This window comes from Eptatretus burgeri, chromosome 13 (genome assembly GCF_056783735.1).
Source record: "Eptatretus burgeri isolate ZD-2024b chromosome 13, Ebu_testis_v1, whole genome shotgun sequence".
Lineage (NCBI taxonomy): Eukaryota > Metazoa > Chordata > Myxini > Myxiniformes > Myxinidae > Eptatretus > Eptatretus burgeri.
In genome coordinates this window covers 3,260,588-3,288,087 of record NC_140973.1, presented here as the reverse complement: position 1 = coordinate 3,288,087, position 27,500 = coordinate 3,260,588, and the positions used below count along the sequence as shown (strand labels likewise).

The 27,500-nt window shown below is 42.8% G+C and overlaps 1 protein-coding gene across 6 annotated transcripts in view; it reads right to left on the bottom strand.

The window, feature by feature from the left end:
* The window catches only part of GABBR2 (gamma-aminobutyric acid type B receptor subunit 2), a 565,977-nt gene that overhangs the window by 169,667 nt on the left and 368,810 nt on the right, over nt 1–27,500 (bottom strand). For all 6 annotated transcript variants that reach the window (XM_085850809.1, XM_085850813.1, XM_085850812.1 and 3 more), the window contains one exon: nt 19,551–19,683. In XM_085850809.1, the coding sequence (XP_085706935.1) occupies nt 19,551–19,683 (133 nt within the window). The remainder of the gene's footprint in view (nt 1–19,550; nt 19,684–27,500) is intronic.

Here is a 27,500-nt window from a genome sequence, read left to right as displayed (position 1 = left end):
ATTAAACGGATATCCCCTCTGCCGGCATTCTTTGTTGGACGATAAAGACCCCAGAGTGTCTTTTGTGAAAAGTGGGAGAGTTATCGCCAGCAACATGGACACATTCCAAATTCCTGCCCTAACTACTGCTGGAAAGGCAATGGCAAGCCACCCAGTATAACCCTTGCTCAGGAAGCTGCTTCGGCGGCAGTGATGCTCTGTAACAGAGTATAGTACATCAGAGCGAAAGAGCGAGAGAGCGAGAGAGCGAGAGAGACAGAGAGAGAGCAGGAAAAAATGTTTAATATAAAATCTCTGATTAAGGAACCCATAAAGCTGAAGGACTGACTGACGTGACGAGTATAAGGTTTTCTTTTTGACAAAATCCTTACTGGTCGAGAAAGAAAGAGGTAAAGGTTGAAATAAAAAGTCGGAATACAAGTTAAAGTATTCTGTATCACCAACAATTCTGAGTATGAACAAATCGGTGATTTTGTGATCTTTCGATCTCATGCTTTTGCGATGTATTTTCTTATCTTTTTCATTCTTGTTACTTATTCGAGTTTGAGAATAAAAGGTTATGGCTTTTAAAGGCTTACAACTTCACTCTATAGCGTAACTTTTCAGCATGTCATTTTGTACACATTTGAATGGGTGGCCATTTTTTTTCTCCCCCCCCCTCCCCCCATGTCGTCCCTTCAATATGGAGACTTACTGTACTCCATGATAAAACAAGTAGACAGAGGAAGTAATCGAAAAATAGCAGAAAGAAGAAAGGCCAGAAAAGATGAAATGCATTTCACACCTCTTCACTATCACGAGCGTATGGATGAAGGGGAAGAGTGAGTTGGTGATGTAACCGAGCAAACACGCACAGGGATTCCGAGGCATCCTATGTGAAAGGTAAACCGAATTGGGTTACCATATCTGACCGATTACGATTAGAGGGAATGGTATGGTTTCACAACACCACAACAAACTGCACACCACTGGTGGCCAGCTGAAGACGGTACAAAATATCTCCGACATCGAGGCATCGACAAGTTTTTGCTCCAATCGAGATCCTGGAGTTGTCCACATCTCAGATCACCTCTCACCATGGCTGTAGTGGCCGCAGGATTACATTGGTGTATGGAAAGGTTCCCTTTGTGTGGTTCGGCTGAAATAATGATTATTTTTAGATTCCAGAACAATGGCTGAGTGCTGTGCTGCACCTGTTGCAATTCCAGGCTGGACGAGTACTTGGCATCTTGGGACGGGAAGTCATCGGTTCTGTGTCCGGAGCACTCCTCATTATAGGAAAGAGCTGCGACATGACAATGCTACGGTAAACATTGAAGATCCTGCGCAGACAGATGCAGGAAGTTGTCATATCCGAGTATAACAAGGCCCAATTACGTGCAATGAGCATCACATGAATGCACCAAGAAAACGTCTGGACTCTGCCATGGTCCCAATCACAGGAGTTTCTCATGTATTTCCTCGAATGTCCTGCTATATATCAGAAGGGTTGTCTATATACACAAAATAGTCTCACAACCTACTAAAGAGACCACGTGACTCCACGGATAAGTGTCTGCTGTGAATATGAACAAAACTGTATGATTGTTAATGAGAAGATGCCAAACTCATTGGAATTTTGAACAGATTGCTTTTGAACCATTTCATTTAATCTATTGTCATTCTGAAGGCCCATTGTTCTTTGAAAATAACCAGAGTAATTTTAAATCCCCGTCAATGTCGATGTGACAACAGGTTTAATATTCCCAACGAATGATGTGCATTCCATGATGATGTGTACAGTCCTCCTGAAAAATGAAACACGAGAAACTCTGCTGGGAATTGAACTCAAGGCTACAGAGTTCATAGGAGAACAAAAAATAAAAATAACCCCTCCCCCGACTCTTCCACCATCGTTATTTACTATTTACAGAGATCAATGCACCTGAGGGGTCTTCTGCTGACCCTCGTTAGCTCGCTGCCTCTTCTGGAGCCGGAATGCCAGTTTTGACGTGTCGAAGGCTGCGACCATGATTTGCAGCCTTTTATCTCAGCAGCCACAGTAAGGTCATATCGGCCATTGTTTGGAATGGTGGACTTCCATCAAGGGTGCCAATAAATGAACGACACCTACTTGTGCAGTTTTTGGATTCAGTTGAGAGATTAATTTATTTGTTTTTTGCAGCCACGCTATCAATGGTAAGTAGCCATTGCATGTGAAGAACCTGTTTTTACAGAGACATGTTGGCGACTCATGCCAACATGGGTTCCAAGACCTAAAAGGGTGGTCATTTGCCTAAAGCAAGGTTGAGACAACTTCTGAACCAACACCTTCTCTTCTCCTTCACAACAATTATTCCCACGTTGTTGGGTGGTCGGCTGGGGAAAGCTTAACCAAGCACTTTCATGAACCGCCTGGCCAGGCCTGACGTTCGACTCAGGTTCGGGCAGGAATCTATAATTTGTTCAGGATGCCGGTGATAGCTCGCCTACTCATTGTGAAGGACACGGTAAGTTATTCAACGTCCCCCAACTAACGCGAGCAGACAGGACGCTCAGTATATTTCCCTGAGGAAAGCTGGATTCGATTGAAATTATGTGCTTTTCCATTTAATTTTCCAATAAACATTATATTCCATTTATAAAATTCATTTTATCATTCAATTTGCTTGTTTATAATTACATTTTTCACTGACTAATGGCAACGCTCTTGCAGTTTTGTGCCTTAAACTTTGCACTCAATTTTGGGAACTTCCAAGTTCTGCGTTTCCATCGAGGCTCATCTAGGAGCGTGCGGATATCTCATAATTTAGGACATATTAGGAGAAATGGCCGAGGATAGTCAAGAGCTATGTGTAGTTGCCTCTGTGTAATCTGGTTTTGAATCTTGGCCGAGCTATCAACTGCCGACCTGGTGGTTTCCATGCAGGGCGAGGCATAAACGTCGGATGGACATTCAACCAGGTGTCTCATCTGCCAGCGTTAGTTGGTGGGCATTAAATCACCCACGGTGTCTTTTGTGAAGAGGAGGTGGGTTATCCTTAACGGGTCATAAAAAGTCACAGATTCCTGCCTCAATGTCCAGGGGGCACTGGATCAGTGGCGCAGCCACAACTCAGTAATGATGGAAGCAGCAGGTTGAGTTTAAAATTGAATCCCATTCCAATATGCTTTCTCAAACAACATTAGGGGATATTAGCGTATTTTTATGCGAATTACAAGGAAATGAGTTGACAATGGATGAATCAAAACAATATATGACATTTGAACCTGGGATCCAAGCATCATGAGACTAATATTCAAATGGGAACCTACCCTCCTCCCGAATAATACGACAAAGCTCAGGTAAATATTCAAATGTCGTTGTCATGTTATAAGCACTAAGTTTGGTAAAAGTTCACAAGTATCCACTACAAATATCACTTAGAAATGAACACTGCCTGAAATGTCATTATTTCATTGTAAGGTGTTAAATGGGCCCCATGAGAGGTAAACTTGGCCATTTCACATCCAGGGCCAAAATTAATCTCCCACAGCAACTGAGCTTGGGGCAAGGCACCCTGGGTACCAGTGACATCACACCAACGGTGCCATATTTCTCACCACACTTAGCATGGCATTTACCAAAGGAGAAATTTCCTCCTTCCCATGGGAGCCACAACCTATTGTTGATTGTCCATGCTTTATCCTTTAAAGCAAGGATCCTTTACTGACTATCAAGCAAGGAAGCAACACGAACCATTTATAAAGTCTTTGATATGACTCGGATTCTGACCTCCAACCTCCCAGACTTAGAGTGGACACTCTAACCATGACACCACCGAGTCTGATTCCACAACTTTAAAAAATATTTTGCTCAAAAAACAATAACATGTTCGAGAGGCCTGTTCAATTCTCACTTCCGTAAATGCACCGCATGCCAAAGTCATCGCCTCTGGTGGCGATTAAGGTTGGTGAAAATAAGTGTACACAGTAAAGGTTTGACTCGAAAATAAATTGCGTTCGGTTATATAAAAACTTTACGGAGACTCTTTGAGAAGTACAGCAAGAGTTGGTGCAATGGAGAGAGAATTACACTAATGATGATGAACGACTACATGTTTCATTCATCACAGTATGGTGCATGAGCACTGATTTTGATTCTTCCGTGCTGTCTACATCCCTGCAGTGGAAAAGAATGTGGCCATTTTGAGAAATTGTAAATCGAACACTTCACACAAAGGATTATATGCTGAGCAAGGACAATACCTGTCAGGGAGTACTGGGGGGGGGGGGGGAGTTACAAAAAATTATCCGAGTGAAGTACTCACAACCCATGACAATGCAAGAACGTGTACAAGAGGGCATTGTTGATGAGAAAAGAAAAACATTCCTTTACACACACTTGTCTCTGAGCTATCTAGCCTGGGTTCGAATCCCGACCCAGCTATAAACTGTCATCCTGGTCACCATGTTTGCTGTCCTCCAGATGCATGTTAAACTGGGTGTCCCATCTGTTAGCATGAGTTGCTGGATGACAAATATCCAAAGAGTAGGTGAGTTATTGCCGGCACCCTACACAAATTCCAAATTCCTGCAAACTCAATGGACTATCCTGTGAATGAATGGCAATCTGTCCAGGATTGTAACCCTAAGCCAATGAAACTGCCTCGGCAGCCTTACACATCTAATGGAGTGAAGATGACAAACCAACACAATCAATCATTTATTGAAAATTTTTTAAAACGTTCGCCTGTCCTACACTATCTTTCGTATCTCATTTGTAGAACGTTTGGACGTCACTCGTAATTTATACGCAATCACACCAGTGATGTTTCCTGGCAAGATCAAGAAGGAATTCAGGAAATTGTTTAATGGTTGCACGTAATCTGTCCTTCACCTTTTTGTCAGCATCCCTTGTCGACCTGTTCATGCTTGTTACGTTACCTGTACATTGGCCTTTCTTCCACTATCATAAAGGTCTTCCAAGAGCGTTTATATATACAGTGCCTATAGAAAGTCTACACCCCCCCTTTTAAAATTTTCACCTTTTGTTGCCGTATAGTCTGGAATTAAATTTCATTAAATCAGACCTTTTCCACCTTTATTTACACATCGTAACCCACAACTTCCAAGTGAAAAACAAATTATACAAATTTCAGAAAATTAATTAAAAATACAAAACTAGAATATCTTGATTGGATAAGTGTCTGCCTCCCTGAGTTAATACCTGGTGGAAGCACCTTTGACAGCAATTACAGGTGTCAGTCTGTTGGGATAGGTCTCTCCCAACTTACCACACCTTGATTAGGCAATATTTGCCCATTCTTCTGCACAAAACTATTCACGCTCAGTGAAGTTGTGTGGGGAGCATTGATGGACAGCAATCTTTAAGTCATGCCACAGATTTCGATTGGATTTAGGTCTGGGCTCTGACTGGGCCACTCAAGAACATTTATATTTTTTTTCCTTAGCCACTCTAGTGTAGCTTTGGCTGTGGCTTCGGGTCGTTGTCATGCTGAAGAGTGACCTTCCGACACAATTTCAGTTTTCTTGCAGAGGGCAGGAGGTTTTCCTCTGTGATTTTTCTGTATTTTGCTCCGTCCATTTTCCCTTCTATCCTCACAAGTTCCCCAGTCTCTGCTGATGAGAAACATCCCCATAACATGATGCTGCCACCACCATGCTTCACAGTAGGGATGGTGGTCTTTGGGTGATGTGCTGTGTTGGGTTTGTGCCAAACATAACCTTTTGCATTTAAGTCAAAAAGTTCCATCTTGGTTTTGTCAGATGACAAACCTTTTGGCCATATGGCTTCAGAATCTCCAAAGTGTTTTTTTGCATTCCTCAAACGGGATTCAATGTGAGCCGTTTTGAGTAACGGCTTCCTTCTTGCCACCCTACCATACAGGTCAGACTTGTGGGGTGCTTGAGATATTTTTGTCACATGCACAAAGTGATCAATCTTTGCCATAAAGGCATATAGCTTTCAAAGTTGCCATTGGCCTCTTGATAGCCTCTCTGATCAGTCTCCTCCTTGCTTGGTCTTCCAGTTTGGAGGGACTGCCTGATCTCGGCCGGGTCTTGGTGGTACCATGTACCTTCCATTTCTTAATGATTGTCTTTTGACTGTGCTCCAAGGCCTTTGAAATATTTTATACCCATCCCCTAATCTGTGCCTTTACACAACTTTATCCCAGAGATCTTTTGAAAGTTCCTTGGTGCTCATGGTTTAGTCTTTCCTGTGAAATACACCTCCGAGAAGAGGAAACCTACAGGAACAGCTAGTTTTATTCTGAAATAATCAGAATCACTACAATTTAACACAGGTGGAGGCCAATTAACTATGTATGTGATTTTGAAGGTGATTGGTTACACCTGAGCTAATTTACAGTTGCTATTATACGGGGGGGGGGGGGGGGTGGACACTTATTCAACCAAGATATTCTAGTTATTGTATTTTTAATTAATTTTCTGAAATTTGTATTACTTGTTTTTCACTTGGAAGTTGTGGGTTACAATGTGTAAATAAAGGTGGAAAAAGTCTGCAGTAATGCAATTTAATTCCAGGCTATAAGATAACAAAAGGTGAAAACATTGAAAGGGGGTGGGTGCACACTTTCAGTAAACACTGTATATCAAAAATATAAAGAAAAAAACCTTATTAAAAGGCCTTTGCAAGTTTGGCATCTGCGCCTTCTCAGTTTGGCATATAAAGAACAAAACGGCTCTAAACATGCGGCTAGATCCAAGTTATGACAACACAGAACTATCCGAAAAGATAATTAATTGCAATGATGTCAGCAAAAAGCACTTGTTTAATTGTTCATCTCTTCCAGGGCGCAATATTCAACGAATCAATTCTGCGCTGCATATTTTTGAGTGGTTTTGGTCATTATGCGGTTGGATGCTTTCATTACCATGTGAGTTGTACGAGTACTACTACTTTATACCGACTGTCAACAGCAAAGAGTACATTTGCTGTACCAAGCATATTATTGGGGAACTCGCAAGGACCCACAGAACTTCCATGGAAAAAGCTTTTGCTCAAGAGCATGTCACATATAGTTATTTAGGCGGTGTATAGGTAGCAAACCGCTGCCTCAATCATTGCCAAAATAAAAAAAATAACCTGGGGTTAAAGCAAAAACATGCCCACTGCCTTTGTGCATATATAATACATCGTGGTTATACAACTAATAGATTCTAATTGCGCTGGCACATGGACTGACACTAGCCTAAGGAATGAAGGCTGAGGCCTATAACTACTGTGGCCTTCACAAGGCCTGTGACGCATATCGGCTCCAACCTTTTGATATTTGATGATCCTTTTAAGTCACTTTGGTTGTTTTACACTGAATGGAAAACTTATAGGGAGGGCATGGCAATTGTGAATGTGAGAGCTCAGAAGATGTCTTTGGCTCGCATTGCACCAAAATGGCAGCCGTATGATTTTTCAGGTTAAAATTTTGGGTGGAGTCAGGCCAGCAGTCAAACCAATGGGTGGAAAGGAGCATTACACATGGATGGACAGACAGACGGATGAACAAGTGTATTATTATATGGATGATTGTAATGAACAATGTGAAAGTACTTTCCAGGCAATAAATACTATCTATTATGGAGGTACAAAAAATGGCCAGGTCATGGGAATGGGTCAGCGATAAATGGAGTTGAGAAAGGGGAGAAGTGGCAGTGGCAGAGTGGGGGGGGGGGGAGTGTGAGGAGTTAAATAATCGAGTCTTTGCATCAATAGTATGTAGACGATAACATTTACAGTTTATAGGTAGAGCAACTGATTATAGAGACTGATCAATATTTGTGTGTTAAAACACATGGGAATGATAAATGATTCATGATGCGCTTCTGCACAGTACTACAGCAGAGTGTGTCGTTTAAACATCAAACATGAAGTCAGAAACAACACCAATATCAAAAGCAATGTTGTGGCTACAATTGAGGAACAGGTGAAGTTGTTGGAAGAACACTAACCTGACAAGGAACAAATACAAATACATTCTCTAATTAAATCTACAATTTGATAAATTAATGTCGAAGCAATTTCACTGGAGAAATCTGTCCCATGACTTAAACCATAGGGGATTGCCATTTATTTAATAAACATCATGTTTTTAGTGAACAATCACCATTTTGATGATCTGGCATGATGGACAGAGATAAACTTAAATACACGAAAATGGCATATCAACATAATTTGATTCAACAAAGAATTTACTGAAATCCCAAAAGGGAGAACATCTCATTATGCTTGTGTTATAATAAATGGAAGGTAACATTCAGGCAACTTGAAACAATTAATGTGATAAGTCGCAAAGGCTTACGAAGCATTACACGTGACAATTGTTAACCTAGAGGGAAACGGCTCAAATTTGAGAAAAGAGAGAATTACTAGATTTAATCATTAATACATTACTCACATTACATCGTTGCATTCAAAAAAGCATCATTAAGTAGAAAATGCAATTTCAGGGGATTTCCCAATAATTTATGCAGAGGCAGCCAATTACGGCAGATGAAACATGCATTTTTATGGTCTATTATTTACGACGAAATGCATATTTCTATCAATTGTTTAGTACAGACAATGTCTATCTCCATAGCTGAATTAATGACTTATGGACACAACTTAGGTTGTGGATCCACTGTTCGGAGAGGTTTTGGGAAAAAGGTATTGTAACCGAGATGATGAACGGTGCCAAACTGATGATTCAGATGATCACTAAATGAGGCACTCGATGTTGTTGTTTCGTATGCAGCCTGTGGCTGCTGGTTGCATCATTTCTGAAAGTGCAGCTGTGCCACTGATGCGGTGCCCCAGTTTCCAGTAAACGGATACTCATTTCGCCAACTTTGGAAGGATCACAGGCTGAGTCAACCCACCTGGTGTAATCATTTCTGAAAGTGCAGCTGTGCCACTGATGCGGTGCCCCAGTTTCCAGTAAACGGATACTCATTTCGCCAACTTTGGAAGGATCACAGGCTGAGTCAACCCACCTGGTGTTATTTCAACGGTAGAAAGGAGCTCAAACTTATTACCCCAATATCTCAAGCCAGCCACCTTTAACAGTTAAGCCAACACCAGGCTTAGTTAGGTAGCTGAAGGTATTATTCAGATACATCTATCTATGTAAAAGGCATATTTTGCAAATATGTTGCTCACCAAAACACTTGGTCTGTCATCCACCCATCCTCCGGTTCCTACAGCCCGACCTTTCTCCGTGCCTTCAACAACAAACAACTCCTTCCACCAATCCCATGATCTTCATCTCAGAATATTAAATATGGGAATTTTGAGAAGTCCAGTTTGCAGAGGTTGTCCGCGCATGACAATCAAATCTCCTTTATGTTAATTTAGTGTCAACCCCCTCCATGTCTGTACCCAACCCCACATCTCCTACAAGCTTGCATCCATTCAAACCCACTCCTATGTGGCCCCCATTTCAGCATCACTCCACTTCATGCACCCCTTTCTGCATCGCTGCTTATCCCACTCACTCCAAGATTCCCCCTCACCCCACACTCTCAAATCTTTGCCCCAAACCCACCCCCTCAAGGCTTCCCCCTCATCCTGCCCCCTCTCAACTTCCTCCTCAACCTCCCCCTCTCTGCTTCCCCTTAATCACACCCCTCTCAGTTTCCTATTTCCGTCCAATCCCATCTTTCCCCTTATCCTGCCCACTCCCATCTTCTCTCTCATCCTGCCCACTCCCTTCTTCCCCCTCCGCCCGCCCCCCCCTCTCCTTCACCTCGTCCCGCCCCTCCCATCCACTCCCCCATCACACCCCTCCCATCTTCCCCTCTAGCCCACACCTTCCCAGCCTCCTCCCACTTGTCACTCCCCCTCAGAGCTTCCCACCTGTCCCAGAATCTCTCAATGTCTCCTCCCCTGTTCCTCACTGTGTGGACCTCAAGCATGTGAAGGCCTCTGCTCCAACGTGACAGATCTCACAATCCATGACAGATCTGCTGACATCATCTGTTTAACAGAATCCTTCCTCCCACAGGATGTCCCTGACTCCTTAGTCTATTTCCCTGGCTATCGTCTTCTCCGATGTGATCGGCGTGATCCCCACACTGGTAGTGGAATTGCTCTTTACATCAATAGCTCAATTTATTACTGCCCTTGTACTGATCTTATACCTCCCAAGCCCCAGCAGTACCTTCAGCTGTGACTTCCCCTCCGCTCCTACATCTTGAATGTCTGTGTGCTGTAGCGTCCTCCAAACAGTGATGACTCCATATAAATCGTTCTGTCTCAGAAAACATGGACAAACTTTTAAACCACTCATCACAACTCTCTTCCTCATATGTGGTGATTTTAATGGTCACCAAGCAAATTGGCTGGGTGTTGATAACTCTCTCACCAGCAATGGCAGTTCAGCAAAGTACTTCTGTGACTCCATGGGGCTGACACAATCTGTGAACATTCCAACCCAGATTTATCCGAATAGCAAATCCTCCCTTTTGGACTTGGTGATGACAAAATTCCCAGCAAATGTCTCCTGCTCTTCTTCTGCTGCAATTCGTTCATCTGATCATATGCTTGGGAAAGTCAACATTCTCCAAAACCTGCCTCAAAAACGGTGAGTCTGGCATTTCACTCGAGCAAATTGACAGGCACTGCAAGTATCCATCTCTCTTCAGGACTGGTCTCCCATATCTACCACCCCTGATGTTAACTCAGCCTGGGAAATCTTCTAAAGAATCCTGCTATCTCTCATGCATGGATTCATTCCATCTCGTCTTCAGTTATCCTTCCCTTCTTCCCGCTGATGGTACATTGAATCCTGTGGTGAGGCAGTTACTCTGAAACAACTTGCCTTCTCTTCCTGGAAGGCAAACCTGACCGAAGGCATTTTTGTGCATTCCAAAAAGCCCGCAACAAGTGTGTGTCCACAGGAGAGCCTGAAAACAACATCTCTCCAACCTCAGGAATGAACTTTCAAACTTGTCTCCCTCCTCTAAAACCTGGTGGCACCTTGATAAGTCTGTCTCTCATGTATGCTTCTCTTCCATCCCTTCCCAACTCCACTCCTGAGGTCGAATGCTTCAATTCTGTGTTCGTTTTCAAATCTTATGTCCCCAACCCTCCACTCTCAGTACCCATCCTTCCTAGTCATACTCAACTGCTCCTGAACTCTATGTCTTTTGCACCTGAGAAGGTGGAGAAGTTTCTGTCAACCCTCGACTCTGACGGCATCAGCTCAAGTGTCTGACCGGATAGAAAAAAAAATCTGCTCCACTGCTCTTGCACATCCCCTCTCTGCCCTTTAAACCCTATAATTTGCCCTAGGTCATCTTCCATCTGTTTGGAAATCATTCAACGTCATAGCATTACATTAAAATTTAAAAAAATTAAAAACTATCCCCTTAACCACAGACCTACCAGCTTACTTCCAATCAACAAGGTCATGGAATCCATCATCGCAGTTGATGTGAAATCCTACCTTTTCTCTAATAACCTCATCTCAGATAATCAATTTGGTTTCAGCACACTACCTTGGACAAGCTTCTTCTCGTGACCCAACAATGGATGGAGGTCCACGATGTCAGACATGAGATCAGGGCCGTCTCTCTTGACATATCTCGAGCTTTCGATACAGTCTGGGATCCAAGCTTACTCGTTAACCTCTCTGTGTAAGGCATCTAAGGCCAACTCCACACATGGCTGACTGACTTCCTCTACTCTCATAGCCAACATGTGGCTCTCAGAGGAATCCTTTATTCTCTTCTTCCTGTCAAAGCTGGAGTGTCCCAATGAAGTGTTTGAGGCCCAGTCCTATTCCTGATCTTCATCAATGATCTCTCTGACTCTCTGGAAAATCCCCATAATCTATTTGCCGATGAGAATGTGGAAGTTGGTTCCACAGGCAGGACAAAAATAGGAACAAAAGAGTGGATGTGAGCAATGATGTTGGATTTAGGGAGTTTCACCAGAATGGGGTTGATGGTGGAATGTGTGCGCCCTGCAAAAACGTTGGGGTGGGGGGGGGGGAGAACAAAGCACGGAAAGAACAGTCGGTGCAAATCAAGAAAGGAGGCGGTAGAAGACAATGAGACCACTGACCTAACGATCCTAATAATCAGCCTCGAAGGATCCTCATAATTAGCCTCCCCAAACAGGAAGTAATCCATCAAACATGACAGGTGAACACCAAGTTCTCACTCCTTCCCACCTCCCAGACAAAACTCCTGCAAAGACCCTCTCTTCACCAGTCAAATTCAGTTGCTGGGCAGAGGGACGGGTCTCAGCCAATCACCAAAAGGGGGGCTCCGACCGCCCCTGCAGGTCTTGCACAAATTTGGGGACTTTGAAGATGTGGGATGAGGGTGCAGGGGAGGGGTGAGTGGAGGAAATAAAGGGAGAGATGTGGGGATCGATTAGGATTTGCAGAGATTCCAACTGATCCAGAGAGATTTAGAAAAGAGATTCAGCACTCCTTTACTTGCTCACACCGACCTCGCTTCAGACGTTTCTTTCCAACTTTCCTCTTCAACATTATTCTTCTTCACTCTTTATGTTGTTTGCCTTGCTGACTTTTTGTCTCGCTCTTTCGTTTTCTTCGTGGCTTTTTCACCACACATACGAACTCCACAACAAGCCCGGCACACCTTTGAAACAGCCCGGCTGTCGCTAGGCCGCCCGATCGCAACAAAGCTGCCGATATTCCTACTCGCATCACCATCACTCTCGCATCACCAGCCAATATTCCCACACGAGCTGCGCGGTCCATCACGTCAGCCAAAGATCATTGAGTGCCCCAGACAACCAGGGAATGAACAGAGCAGAGGGAGAAACCCCGGAGAGAGTGTGTGGGAAGCAAGCCTGAACCAAGAACCATTGGGTGGCCACAATTCCAGCCAGGTAGTGGAAGGTGTATCTGGGGCACATAAATGACCCCTCACTGTTCTTTCTCACCCACCCCTCTTCCCTCACTCTTTCATTTCTTCGGTTGTCTGGTGTCTTTGTTTTAGAGTGCTAAGTGATTATTCTAAGGCATCTGATGACAAGTTTGTCATGTAGGGGATAAGTGGGAAATGTGTATGTACCTGTAAATTGTGTGAACTGCTGGCATTTCCTATCCCTGAATTTTCCTACCAATTCCTTGTTTGAATCCCAAACACCATTTCTCCCACCAATTTATGTTTGCTTGAAATAAACGTATGAAAGATTTAGCATTGTGTCTTGACTTATCCTGCTTGGGTTTTATCTGAGACGAAACGACCCGTGAACCTGTTAGGTTCCTGTTGTGACAGCGGTTGATAAAAAATCATTTCAAAAAAAAGAAAAAAAAAGAAAGGCAGCTCCAGCGAACTATACCGCTGAGGTTGTTTGCATTGATAAAATTCTCCCGGAGTACTTGACTGAATCGGGAATTGATTTTTTAATAATTTTTTCGTTGCCCAATTTGAACGAAACTTGATATTACGTGTCAATCTGAAGAAAAAAAAAAAAACGGAGAAAAGAAAGTTGAAGAAATTATTTTGCGTAATCTTCTAAACATAATTTTATTTATTCATGAACACGGAAGTATTAGATCAAAATGGCGATGTTTATTTTATGCTTAAAAATAAATCGTTCTTTGTCTATACAAAATGTTTGAGATTTTAAAATAAATCATTTCAATAAAAAAGATCGCTCCAGCGAACTATACCGCTGAGGGTGTTTGCATTGATCAAATTCTCCCAAAGAGTACTTGACTGAATCGGGAAGTGATTTTTTAATAATTTTTTCATTGCCTGATTTGAACGAAACTTGATACTGCACACCACAGGAGAATGGTGTGTAAGGTAGCTCTAAAAATGTTGCACTGTCGTGTACCGTTTTGGCTATATTTCGGGAAAATACAAACACACATACATATATACAAGATGAGAGTTTTAGTAATATATAGAATAGATAGCACTCCTGGGAGTAATTAACCGAAGCGGTTGATTGGCCCTTTGATAAAAGGCGCTGCATAATATTGGTTCACTTGGCCAATTAACATCGTTGCACGACCGCCGGCATGGTTCCCCATCGACTTCAATCATCTTACTCGTATGGCAAACCGACATTGGGCGTGAGGATCCGACCAAAGGTGAGTGTTGTAGATGGCGTCTGTGGTCCTTATATAGACACGTCAGCCATTCGGAGTTATCTGGGCCATGCCCATGGCAATATTATACATCTTCTTCTTCTCTTCTTCTTCTTCCTCTTTCGGCTTGCTCCCGTTAGGGGTCGCCACAGCGGATCAACCGTCTCCATTTCGCTCGATCCTCCACATCTTCCATTGACACTCCAACCACCCACATGTCCGCCCTCACCGTATCCATGAACCTCTTCTTTGGCCTTCCTCTTCTCCTCCTGCCTGGCGGCTCCATCTTCAGCATCTTTCTCCCGATATACTCCGCTTCCTTCCTGTGCACATGTCCAAACCATCTCAATCTCGCCTCTCTCACTTTGTCTCCAAACCGTCCTACCTGAGCTGTCCCTCTAATATACTCATTTCTTATCCTATCCATCCTCGTCACTCCCAACGAGAATCGCAGCATCTTTAACTCTGCCACCTCCAGCTCCGCTTCCTGTCTTTTTGTTAGTGCCACCGCTTCCAAACCATACAACATAGCTGGTCTCACTGCCGTCTTATATACTTTCCCCTTCACTCTTGCAGCTACCCTTCTGTCACAAATCACTCCTGCAACTCTTCTCCAACCACTCCATCCTGTCTGCACTCTCTTTTTCACTTCTCTCCCACACTCTCCGTTACTTTGGACAGTTGATCCCAAGTATTTAAACCAATCCACCTTCCCCACCTCAACTCCTTGCACCGCACCATACCACCACCCTCCCTCTCATTTACGCACATGTACTCCGTCTTACTCCGACTGACTATCATTCCCCTTCTCTCCAGTGCATACCTCCACCGCTCGAGGCTCGCCTCAGCCAGCTCCCTACTCTCCCTACAGATCATGATGTCATCCGCGAACATCATAGTCCATGGGGACTCCAGTCTGATCTCGTCCGTCAACCTGTCCATCACCATTGCAAACAGGAAAGGGCTCAGAGTCGATCCTTGGTGCAATCCCACTTTTACCTTAAACCGGTCCGTCATTCCTACCGCACACCTCACCGCTGTCACACTGTCCTCATACATATCATGCACGATCCTCACATACTTCTCCATCACTCCCGACTTCCTCATACAATGCCACAACTCCTCTCTTGGCACCCTATCATAAGCTTTCTCTAAATCCACAAACACACAATGTAACTCCTTCTGGCCTTCCCTATACTTCTCCATCAACATTCTCAAAGCAAACATTGCATCAGTGGTGCTCTTTCCTGGCATAAACCCATATTGCTGCTCACAGATCGTCACCTCTCCTCTCAACCGAGCTTCCACTACTCTTTCCCACAACTTCATGGTGTGGCTTAACAACTTTATCCCTCTATAATTTCCACAGCTCTGCACATCACCCTTATTCTTGAAAATCGGAACCAGTACACTTAATCTCCACTCCTCCGGCATCCTCTCACTTTCCAAGACTTTATTAAACAATCTGGTTAACAACCCCACTGCCATCTCTCCTAAGCACTTCCATGCCTCCACTGGTATACCATCTGGGCCAACCACCTTTCCACTTTACATCTTCTTCATAGCAGTCCTCACTTCATCCTTACTGATCCACCCCACTTCCAGATTCACTATCTCCACCTCTTCCAACCTTCTCTCTCTCATTTTCTTCATTCATCAGCTCCTCAAAATACTCCATCCACCTTCTCAATACACTCTCCTCGCTCGTCAGCACATTCCCACTTGCATCCTTTATCACCCTAACCTGCAGCACATCCTTCCCAGCTCGGTCCCTCTGTCTTGCCAGTCGGTATAAATCCTTTTCCCCTTCTTTTGTATCCAACTTCTCATACAGCTCGTCATATGCCTTTTCCTTGGCCTTTTCCACCTCTCTTTTTGCCTTTCGCCGCCACTCCTTGTACTCCTGCCTACTTTCTTCATCTCTCTGACTATCCCACTTCTCTTTCGCCAACCCCTTCTTCCTTATACTTTCCTGTACTTCCTCATTCCACCACCAAGTCTCCTTATCTTCCTTCCTCTGTCCAGATGTCACACCAAGTACCTTCCTAGCTATCTCCCTCACAACTTCTGCTGTCGTTGCCCAATCATCCCACCCATCTTTACCACCATCCAACACCTGTCTCACCTCCTCCCTAAATTTCACGCAACAGTCTTCCTCCTTCAGCTTCCACCATCTGGTCCTTGGTTCAGCCCTCACTCTCTTCCTCAACCTCACCTCTAAAGTCATCCTACAGACCACCAATCGATGCTGTCGAGCTACACTCTCCCCTGCCACCACCTTACAGTAACTAATCTCTTTCAGGTTACATCTCCTGGTTAAGATGTAATCCACCTGTGTGCACTTTCCTCCACTCTTGTATGTCACCCTGTGTTCCTCCTTCTTCTTGAAATACGTATTTACCACTGCCATTTCCATTCTTTTTGCAAACTCTACCACCATTTGCCCTTCCACATTTCTCTTGTTGAGACCTACCCATCACCTCCTCATCCTCTTTATTCCCTTCCCAACATGGCCATTGAAATCTGCTCCAATCACCACTCTTTCATCCTTGGATACACTCTCCACCACTTCATCTAACTCACTCCAGAAATCTTCTTTATACTTCATCTCACACCCCATATGTGGGGCATATGCACTGATGACATTCATCATCACCCCTTCAATTTCCAACTTCACACTCATCACTTGGTCAGACACTCTCCTCACCTCCAATACCCTCTTGACATAATCTTCCTTCAGGATTACCCCGACACCATTTCTCCTCCCATCCACACCATGGTAGAACAGTTTGAAACCACCTCCAATGCTCCGAGTCTTACTCCCCATCCACTTGGTCTCTTGTACACACAGTATGTCCACCTTTCTTCTCTCCATCATATCAGCCAACTCTCGCCCTTTGCCAGTCATCGTCCCAACATTCAGAGTTCCAACTCTCACCTCCACACTTATACCCTTCCCCCTCTCCCACTGCCTCCGGACTCGCCTTCCCCGTCTCCTTCTCCTCCTTCGCCCAGCAGTAGCACAATTTCCACTGGTACCCTGCTGACCACCGGTACCGGTGGCGGTCGTTGGTAACCTGGGCCTCGACCGATACGGTATGGAAATTCGTTTTGTTGTCCGCATAATGATTTGGCATATGTTTTTATGCCGGATGCCCTTCCTGACGCAACCCTGGTCGCCTCTTACGACACACAGAGATATGGTACACCTATTATGGCAGGCTGAGTCAACCCCCTGGTGTTTTCGACTTGGTTATACATATTATATATATATATATATATATATATATATATATATATATATATATATATATATATATATATATATATATATACACACACATATACATATATATATATATATATATATATATATATATATATATATATACACATATATATATATATATATATATATATACACATATATATATATATATATATACACATATATATATATACATATATATATACACATATATATATATACACATATATATATATATATATATACATATATATATATATACACATATATATATATATACACATATATATATATATATATATATATATATATATATATATATATATATATATATATATTAATTCAGTGTCCCAACGGAGCTTGAACTCATGACCTTTTGGGTCCCAAGCCACTGCCCTAACCACTGCGCCAACACCAGGCTAAGGCAATATATATATATATATATATATATATATATATATATATATATATATATATATATATATATATATATACATACACATATACATATACATATACATATACATATGCATATACATATATATATATATACAATATCGTCATGACATCATGACTGCGGCCACAGAAGGGCCTCTTGCAGTGAAAAGATGTTGAAGAACTGAGAAATTATCTTTGAATAAAAACAGGACATTACAGTTAAAATAGCTGCTTCTGCATTTTAGTTGAAGACACAGAACCACACACTGTAAACAAGCAGTGTTTTATCTGCTGCACTGTTAGCTGCAAGTCTCAGTCGGCCATTCTTTATTTTGTTTAGGAATGGCAGGCCACCCTTTGGGAAGAGATTGATCCTTGGATGTGTTTCTAACTCGCTGTCCTTCTTCAGCATGGAGTGGACTCCCCCAAGAGCAGTGTGACCACTCCTCATTTTCATAAATGCCATGGTTAGCCAATGAAAAAAAGCCAAGAATTCACAAGGTTTTGGAAAAGCGATATTAGAAAACCTATAGAAAACCAAGATGCCAAGGTGAACAACGAATAGCCAAGATGTTGTGAAAAAAAGCCAAGGAGTGGTCACACTGCCCAAGAGATGAGCTGGCAAGCTTACATTATTATCTTAAACGCTAAAGAGTACCTCTTCACTGGAATGGTAACCATGAATCAAAAGTGCCATAAGAGCATTTGCTACAAGGGTTGTGACAATTGTATAATCCTGTAATTCTCAGTTTTTCAAAATTGCCATGCCATGCACCATGCAATGCAATGCCTGATCATGCCAAAATGCCAAAAATGCCAAAAATGTCAAAATGCATGCAATGCCAAAAACCTCCACCATGCAATGCCTGATCCACAAGAACATTTCGGGCCCATTACAAGTTTGAAATATCATCCTATACATAGTAGTTGTTGATATTGTTGACCTTTTGATTGATGTTGACCTCAAAAATAATTGGCTGGTTGACCTGATAGTGACCTGATATGGTTGATTGAAAAATCTTCAATTTTGCAAGTAAAAAACAATCAGGAAGGGGTGAAAACATAACCTCCTTCACCTTCTGTGGTGGATGTAATAAGAATAACAAGCTATGCAAGTGTATACTAACAAAAAGGAGTTATTTGTGTGCATGACCTTCCATGAATATCACCTGAGCAAAAATTCCTTCAACCTGAGGAAAAACAAACTGTAAAACCTGGTCACGTCATCGAATAAAACATCAAACATACTCTACATTGCACATCATTGAGTTGCAGAGAATATGCCACATTAAAATTGCAGTGTGCACGATCTGTTGCATTCACCTGGCTTCCAAAGCAGGTGATGTAAAATTGGGCCAATGCCATAATACAACGCCATTCTTGAGACTGGAATACCTCATTTGAGCAGAATCATAAAACCGTTTCACTTCTGCATAACAAGGTGTAATACGCTGCTCGACGATGAACCCCATGTATAATATTAACTCACATCTATGTCACGTGCATGGTTGGTCATCGTTATCCTGCAAAGACCTCTTAAGATCGCACTAAGTTCCACACAAATAATGGCACAAATAACATTTTGATACAAAACTCAATTCATATTTTTTTTAAGTATCATTGAAAAACATCCATTTTGTACATTAATGAGTCGGTTTTCATGTTAAACAAAACATCACAATAAATATTTCGCACCGGCCAACTTTGCAAACTCTACTAGGAGCATGCTATACGTTCCGGGTCAGCGTTCGGAATGGCGATAGGGTTTGTGGAAGGCACAGACTCACCGCACATATCGTCTGAAACGTGCCTGGAGAAACGAGCGCACCGTCCAATCCAAATAGGAAAATGGAAAAGTAAGATAATGACCCCCCCAAAATGATGAGGTTATTCATGAATGGACTTGACATCTTGATGAGCCTGTGGTAAAGATTGCATGTCAATGGAATCATTCATCAGTTCTTGAGATATCAAATTAGCTCACAGTTGATAACGCGTGACGAGGTTTAGTAGGATCCTTCATATGTTTTGACTGTGGCATTATAGTCACACAAGAGTAGCAACACCAAAATTCCAAGAGAGAAAAAAGCGTAAAAAGTTGATCGATGACGTCAAATAACTGAACAAGCAAATAATTAATTAATCAATAACTCGGTTAACGCAGGCGTTGAAATATGAAGCGTAAAAGTTGCACAAATTGTACAGAAACAACCAGGGAATTTTCCTTTGACTAATTTTGGGTTAAATGACCAATATTTTTTTCAACTAGACTATGAAAATGGCCGAAGACGCAGATTAGGAAAAGTCTCTATGGACTTCTTTAGCCGTCACAATAATTCCCACCTCATTGGGGGGTCAGCCCGGGACGGTTTTCGGCCGACGTCTTTCTTGAATCAGCCGTCCAGGCCTAACATTCGATTGAAGGCGATTCGGGTGGGAATTGGGAATCTGTTCATGGTGCCGGCAAGACATTGTGGGATCTTTAACATTCGCTCGTGACCAGCGCCGGCCTATGGGTCCTCCAGGTTAACGTTCATCCGAGGGACGGCACACACAATGATGCCTCACCCAGCCTGTGAAACACCAGGATGATAATATGTTATAGTTGGGTCGGGATTTGAACCCAGGCTAGACAGCTTAGAGACGAGTGTGCGTACCTCAAGGCTATTCCATCAGCCTCAGCACCTGTGATTAAGTCATGTGACATTGATATACCTCACGTGATTTGCAGGGACATCCCTGAAAAAAAAAAACTTCCTTGTACTACAAGGGGATTATGTTAAAATAGGAATATTCAAAGCCGTGACACAGCTCAAGCATGTCAGGGAATTTGATTGATATATCACACGATTGGAAATGGTGGAATAAAGTCGGATTTGTATCCCGGGTATTACAGGAGAAGCGTCGACGACGCGTCTTTATCGGAGAGATCTCTCAACAAATATTAATAAAAACTACAACCCCAAAGGGCTCACGAGACCATTTTAAAGGCTTCATACTTGGAATTTTTCGAAACTGAGAAAACACCTTTATAAAATAAAGGTCAAAGGTCTAACCATTAATAAACGGTGATGTGTGCAACTTGCCCTGAAGGCCAACAACATAGAACATCTTACAAACTCTCCTTGCCAAGTGGAAAATACAATTTCAACCATAATAATAAAACTTGTCCAACTACACACACACACACACACACACACACACACACACACACACACACACACACACACACACACACACACACACACACACACACACACACACACACACACACACACACACACACACACACAGCACCTTAGGCAGAGACCACTGCTTTTGTTTCTAGAAATATAAAATTTAACTTCAAAATGCAAGCTTTGGGCTTGGCCTGTGTACTTTGAACGTTGCGAGAGGGATCAGCCCGACGGAGTAAGGGGCTTCCAGCCCACCGTGATCATGCATTTCCGCCAATATACATGTCCCACTCTATCCTCAATGCTTTCAGGTTCCTATCCAAGTCCAGTTTAAACATTTCAACCTTTTCATCTGACACCACTGCTCCGGGGAGTCCATTTCACGCAATAACTACCCTCCGAGTAAAAAAAAAAAACCCAGGGAAGAAATAGCATTACTTTCCTGTAGTGGGATCTGTTACCAACGATACGATATGAGAGTTACACTCTCATCTACTATAGTTCTAACTGTAGCATTTTTGCCTGGGCCCCTACTTCAAGGTGTCCCAACTCTCCTCTTCCTCATTCTCAAGCTATGGCCCCTGGTCCTATCACTGTCCATTCTGCTGAAAAAAACTTTTCCATACTTATTCCCTTCATTATCTTAATAATCTTTATCAAATCCACTGACAATTAGCAAATAACTGAATCGCATTTTGGAGGGACGGTTATAGATCAGGGAGTATGGATTTGCAGCAGATGGAAGAGCTGTACACCAAACTCATCTTCGGACGGTCTAACCATGCTATTGGTAGTTGGCAAGTGACACCAAGATAAAACTAATGGCTAAAACCACCCAACTTGTGTACATTATGAATAACAAAACAAACACCCTTCCTCTTGGAGAAGTGTTTGACTTTGCAATGACAAGCACAAACACAACACATGCAAGAAAATATGTTGAGAACATGGAGGTCCAAAACTTGATTGGAGGGAGAGAAAATGTTAGACTTCCGGTACGTTGTTAATCAAACAAAGGGTGAAGCATACTATTCTTCTCCAGTTCCCTTCCATTCCTTATCATTCTCTTCCTCATCATCCCAAACCTCCTCCCTACCCACCCCACCCCTCCACACCCTATAGTAAGTCTTATGTACCACACATGACCCCCAACTGCAGACTGGAGATGTAGTCCGAGAATGATGAACCAAAGTGTTTTTACACCTGAGACATTTCATCGAGGAATAACTTGGAATACCTCAAGAACAATGGTCCTCACATTACGTACACTGTTTGTATTCTCTTTGGGTTGTGAAGAATACCATTACTGGACTTCTTTCACGACTCAACTCTCTCATGGCTGGCCGAATGACTAATGCAATTATTGTATTCAGGTTTCAGATCCAACTGTGGGAATGTGGATATATTGGTGTGTCATGAGCTCCTGAAATTAAACTCAACATCTAAACAGAGAAAAAAACAATACTTCTCCAACCACAGCTTCAAATATACAGCCTAGTTCAGATTATATACACACAAAGGTTGGGGTTTTTGATCCCTTAATGTATGCCTCATTTACCCCTTTATACTCTTTATCTCTTCCCAAGGGCTGGCAGGAGAGCTTCCCGGTATATGTCTTTTACCAATCAGCTGTCCAGGATCGAGAGCTTCGAGGTTTGTGTGCACCTTACATCAGAGCGACGTTAAGCCTGAGGACCCGTCTGAGCACACTAGAGGCGTCGGTGGATGTTTAAGATCCCACGGTGTGTTTCAAGGAAGAGTAAGTGAGTTACCCCTGGCACTCTTAAGAAATGAAAGATTCCTGCCGAGACTGTGTACTGGAAAGAGCATGGTTAAACACCCGGATAACTCCTTGCCAAGAGATCGATTTGGCGATACTGATGCTCTATCAAGAGCATGTTTCATCGATGATAATCTCCTCGGCTTTTTCTTTCCTTTCATCACTTTCTTAACTCTCCTGCCTCCTTGGAATATATATTTTTTATTTTAAATTCAGCCCTCTCGCATTAAGTACGCAATGCTTAATGGTAAGCAGGACAGACACCAAGACCAATGTATGTCATCTGTAACGATTTCACACATTTATCCATCTGCACAGGGAATACTTGTTAATTTATGAACTTTCAAACCTGTGTCCAAACTTCAAATCACTTTATTGGAAGAACAGAACGAGGACCTAGCTGGATAAAATAGATCTCATGGCTCCGGAAGGATCTCCAGAAAGCAGTAGCCAGAAAGCACATGGATGGACCAAAAGTCATACGGTACTCGCAGGGATACCCTTCAACTGATTTTGATTCCACAGTGAAAGTTCAATCTTTCCGTTACAATAAATGCTCCCATCAAGAACAACATTACGAAAGACTCCGAAATGAAAGAAAAGGAAGGAAGACATCGAGGAGCCATTCGGTGTTTGCATTGAGCGAACGAGCTGAAGATTGACGATGCGATGGCTTTCGCATTCATCGGTCATGCGGGATCTCATCGCAATCATGGAATAGACCCGATGCATTAATGCAAGTGCATATCCTTCATGAACCGTTTCATTCATGTACTTGGCTGGTGAAGCAAAGAGCTCTTTTGAGGTTAATCGCCAGGGAGAGTTAAACGAGTACCGGGTTTTGTTTCCGCTCGCCTCGCGAATGCCCCGAGAAGCAAGCGCCTCGCCTGACTAATCGGCATTCTTCCTCCACAAGATTGATGCTCCTTCGGTGGAGAGTCTCCGAAGCTTGTTCGACTTTTTTTTTTTTTTTTTTACAAACATCGCTGGGGATTTACAACCAGCCGGCGCCTCAAACTGCAATCAAAACTCGTGCCAAAGACTTCAAATCACTTCCTAGTCACCGTTTCACAAAATTTCATCCAGATAAGCAAATCCTCGATGCAAATTTCTGACTGCCTTCAGTTTACACATCTTTTTGAGATAATGTTGTTGTTTTTTTGCACAAAATGTGGCACTTAAGTGCACAATTTCACCAAGATGATAACTTCAGGTGAGAACACTTTGAAGCTACATTTAGTGATGATTGGAGAACGATTGATTAGTCTTTACTCCTTTCATCTTTAAATCGAAAGATCTTATCGTTTCAGTGGATGGAATCGACAGAATGCCGATTGAGGAATGGTAAAGTTGGGATGAGCTGACGTTTCAGGATGAGCTCTGACGGAGCGAACGTTTGGGGGCATTAACCATGTTTTGTTTGGGTTGTCCCACCTGTCCACCGACGCAGATCGTCATGAGCCTTCACAAACAAGACTAGTTCTTCATTCTGCTTATATTTTCAGCCTTCACTCCTTTCCCCTATAACTGGCCATCTTACTATAATTCACCGTCCATTCGTCTGTTCCCAGGTACCAAAAAACGGCTGAATCGATCGCAACCATTTTTTGGGTGTGTAATCCTGGGACCCCTTGGAGTAAAATAGGCATAAATATAATAACATGACCCTCTTGTCGGCTCCTGTAGGGAGGGGTGCTTCGTGTTGAAAAAATTTAACTTACGTCCATTTTTTTTGTCCTTAAGCACACAACTGGAAAGTAGGGAAAATATTTAAACGGCTTTGATAGGATGGCAGAAATTTTGAAGCCAGTACGAGATCAAGATGGCAGGAGATCTTTAGCTCTGCACAGCATAGGGGTTTCATTTTTTTTAATCAAAGGGAATTGGAATCCGACAGAGAAAAAGATTAACCAGAACCTCGATGAATATGTATTTAAAAATCATTTCCACAGCTTCAGTATTGGTTCTTGAATGACTTGGAGAAAACATCAAAACGAATCACAAAAAAAAACTCATCAAGCGCAAATGTTAGCAGGATTGATAATCAGAATGGAATGGCGTAATAAGGATGCCACGTACTTCGCAGAGATTACCAATCAAGATAAGAGTTTAAAGGTTCATTCAAATAACTCTTCGAATTTGAAAGATATCACTGGTTCTCAAACATCCACATGTTCAAACAGGCAGAAAACCTGGCTTGTGAAGGAGTGCCTACTCCAGAATGCAACACCCTATTTGAAAATCCCCCTGCCAACACCTTATATTCACATCCAATAGTGTAAGCAATGGGAAATAGATGAATTAATTCACGGAAGAGAATGTCACGATGTTATTCCATCATTATAATTAAGCCCCCCCCATAGGATAGCGGAAGGCATATTTCTGTTGTGGAGTTTGTTTTGACAATTAGTGACCCCAATTTTAATGGTACCACAGAGTTTCTTACACCACCTAGGAGAACTAAACCATCATTTAGAAAATTGTTTATTTTTCTTCCTGCACTCCCAATTTGTGACCTGTATCACGGACCTGGCTGGAACTTTTGGAATTAAATTTTGCAAGAGGTGGTGGTGAACAGCAATTTTGAAGGCCTGGAGGGAAGAATGGGATTGAAGAGAGTGTGGGAGTTTGTTCCAAACATGGAAAAAAAAGAGGAATGAAAGAGTGAAGGTGAGCAGTGGTTCTTGATTTTGGTAGTATTACCAGAAGGATGTTGCTGGCAGACCTTGTGCGACCTGCAGAAATATGGTGGGGGGGGGGGATAGATCGCAGACAGAGCAAGGCGTGGTGGGGGGGTCAAGGCCAGAGAGGAGAAGGTAGGAGAGTGAGAGGCCCACAGACTCAGCCTCATCATGGAAGATACCAATGATTATAAATGTCTTTGTTTGGTTTCCACAGCATGAAGCTGAGAAAGGTGAGAGGCAGGAGCACCAGCCCATAGGGGAGAGCAGTACTCCATCAGGCTGTGGACGAAAGCTTTGTGTGTTGTCAGGAGCTCAGGTTTGCCAAGGAAGGACTTTGCATGATGGAGGATTCCCAGTCAGTGACTGGCTTTGGAGGCCAGGTTGGAAATGTGGCTTTCCCAGGAAAGATCATGGCAGATAGTGATACCCAGATGCTTGAATGAAAGGACTTCCTCCAGAGGATTATTGAGAAAGTAGATGGGGGGGTTGGTTCCAGATCCTCCTTTCAGAGAGACATAGTGAGTGCGAGATTTGTCAGGGTTGAAAGACATGTTCCATGTGTTGGACCAGCTTTTGATTTTATCCAGATCTGCAGTGAGCGAAGAAGCTGCTGCTTGCCGATCTGAGGGATGACAGATGGCACGGCAGAGGATGGAATCGTCAGCAAAGATGTAAAGAGGATTTACCAGAGAGTCGGAGAGATCATTGATGAAAACCGGAAAAAGAACAGGACCCAGAACACTGCCTTGAGGAACTCCAGCCTGGACAGGAAGAGGCGATGAGAGAACTCCGTTAAGGGCCACACGCTGACTGTGACAGGAGAAGAAGTCTGTGAGTCATGAGTGGAGATGTCCTTGGATACCATAGGAAGAGAGTTTGGTGAGCAGGGCAGAGTACCAGACTGTATCGATGGCAAGCGATATGTCTCGGAATTTGATCATAACTTGAATAATTTTCCGCCGATTTTCAACTCCAAGGTTAGGTTTTATGGATAGATTGTAGATGCTGTCACATATTCTTGATTTACACTATATCCCTAAATGGTGAAAGTCAAAGTCATATGGTGGTCTGACCAAAATATGTCATTATTGGATCATGGGCATGAGGGGAGGCCTACCCTTGGTGATCACTTTGTGGTGGCATATCTCGAGTTACCTATTCTTGTTGTTTGGGTTCATTTGCTTTGCATTCCCTTCTGATCACATGGCTCGTATTGCTGGAACCTCAGGTCAAAATCCATCTCCAAGGTGTTCATATGATAATTCATCCCCTGGGTTAAAATCACAAATATGAGAATGATGTTTTTATATGATAATTCATCCCCCATGTTAAAATCCCATATATGAGGTGTGTTGTTGGTTGTTATATCCATATGCAGGTTTCAGAAGGTGGAACAGAGCCATCCCAGGTCTCGAAGTATTCACCTCCATTTGGTAGAATGCACACCTCCATCAGGTTGTACAGTTTATGCTTTATGTCCCACTAATAGGCTGGATCTGGATCTGGACCTCAAAAAAGTGAATCAGCCTATTCTAGTTACCTAACAAACTCATCCACCTAGTTTAGTCACAATCAATCTCCAACTTTTTGAAATATCATGCTAAATATCGTGTTTGCCCCTTCTGTCAATGGTGAAGAATCACTTAAAAAATTAAAAAATTCTCTTATCTGGATCCAGATTCTGATCTTCACAAAAATCGAAAGGATTCATCCTTATCATACACCCGACCTGTCCACCACCTTTAATCCGAATCCGTCCACAACTTTTTGAGATATCCTGTTCACGGATAAACAGACAGGGGTGAAAACATAACCTCCGGCCACCTTAGGTGATGGAGATAATGAGTGAAAGTTTCACTTTTGTTATCCCACATGGTTTATGCAACATCTGCTTTGGAAACTTGGCACAAACATGATGTGATTTGACCAGAGCTTCCTCGAGTTGAGTGGAAGATGCCTCGAGTTATTCACAAGCGAGCAGGGCCGAAGCGCACCGAACCAAAATAGCAACCGGGGGTCCGGGTGGACAGATGTGTGAGTGGAATAGAACGATTGCACCGTTTGATTCAAAAAAAAGGGGTTAAACTTCCCAAAACT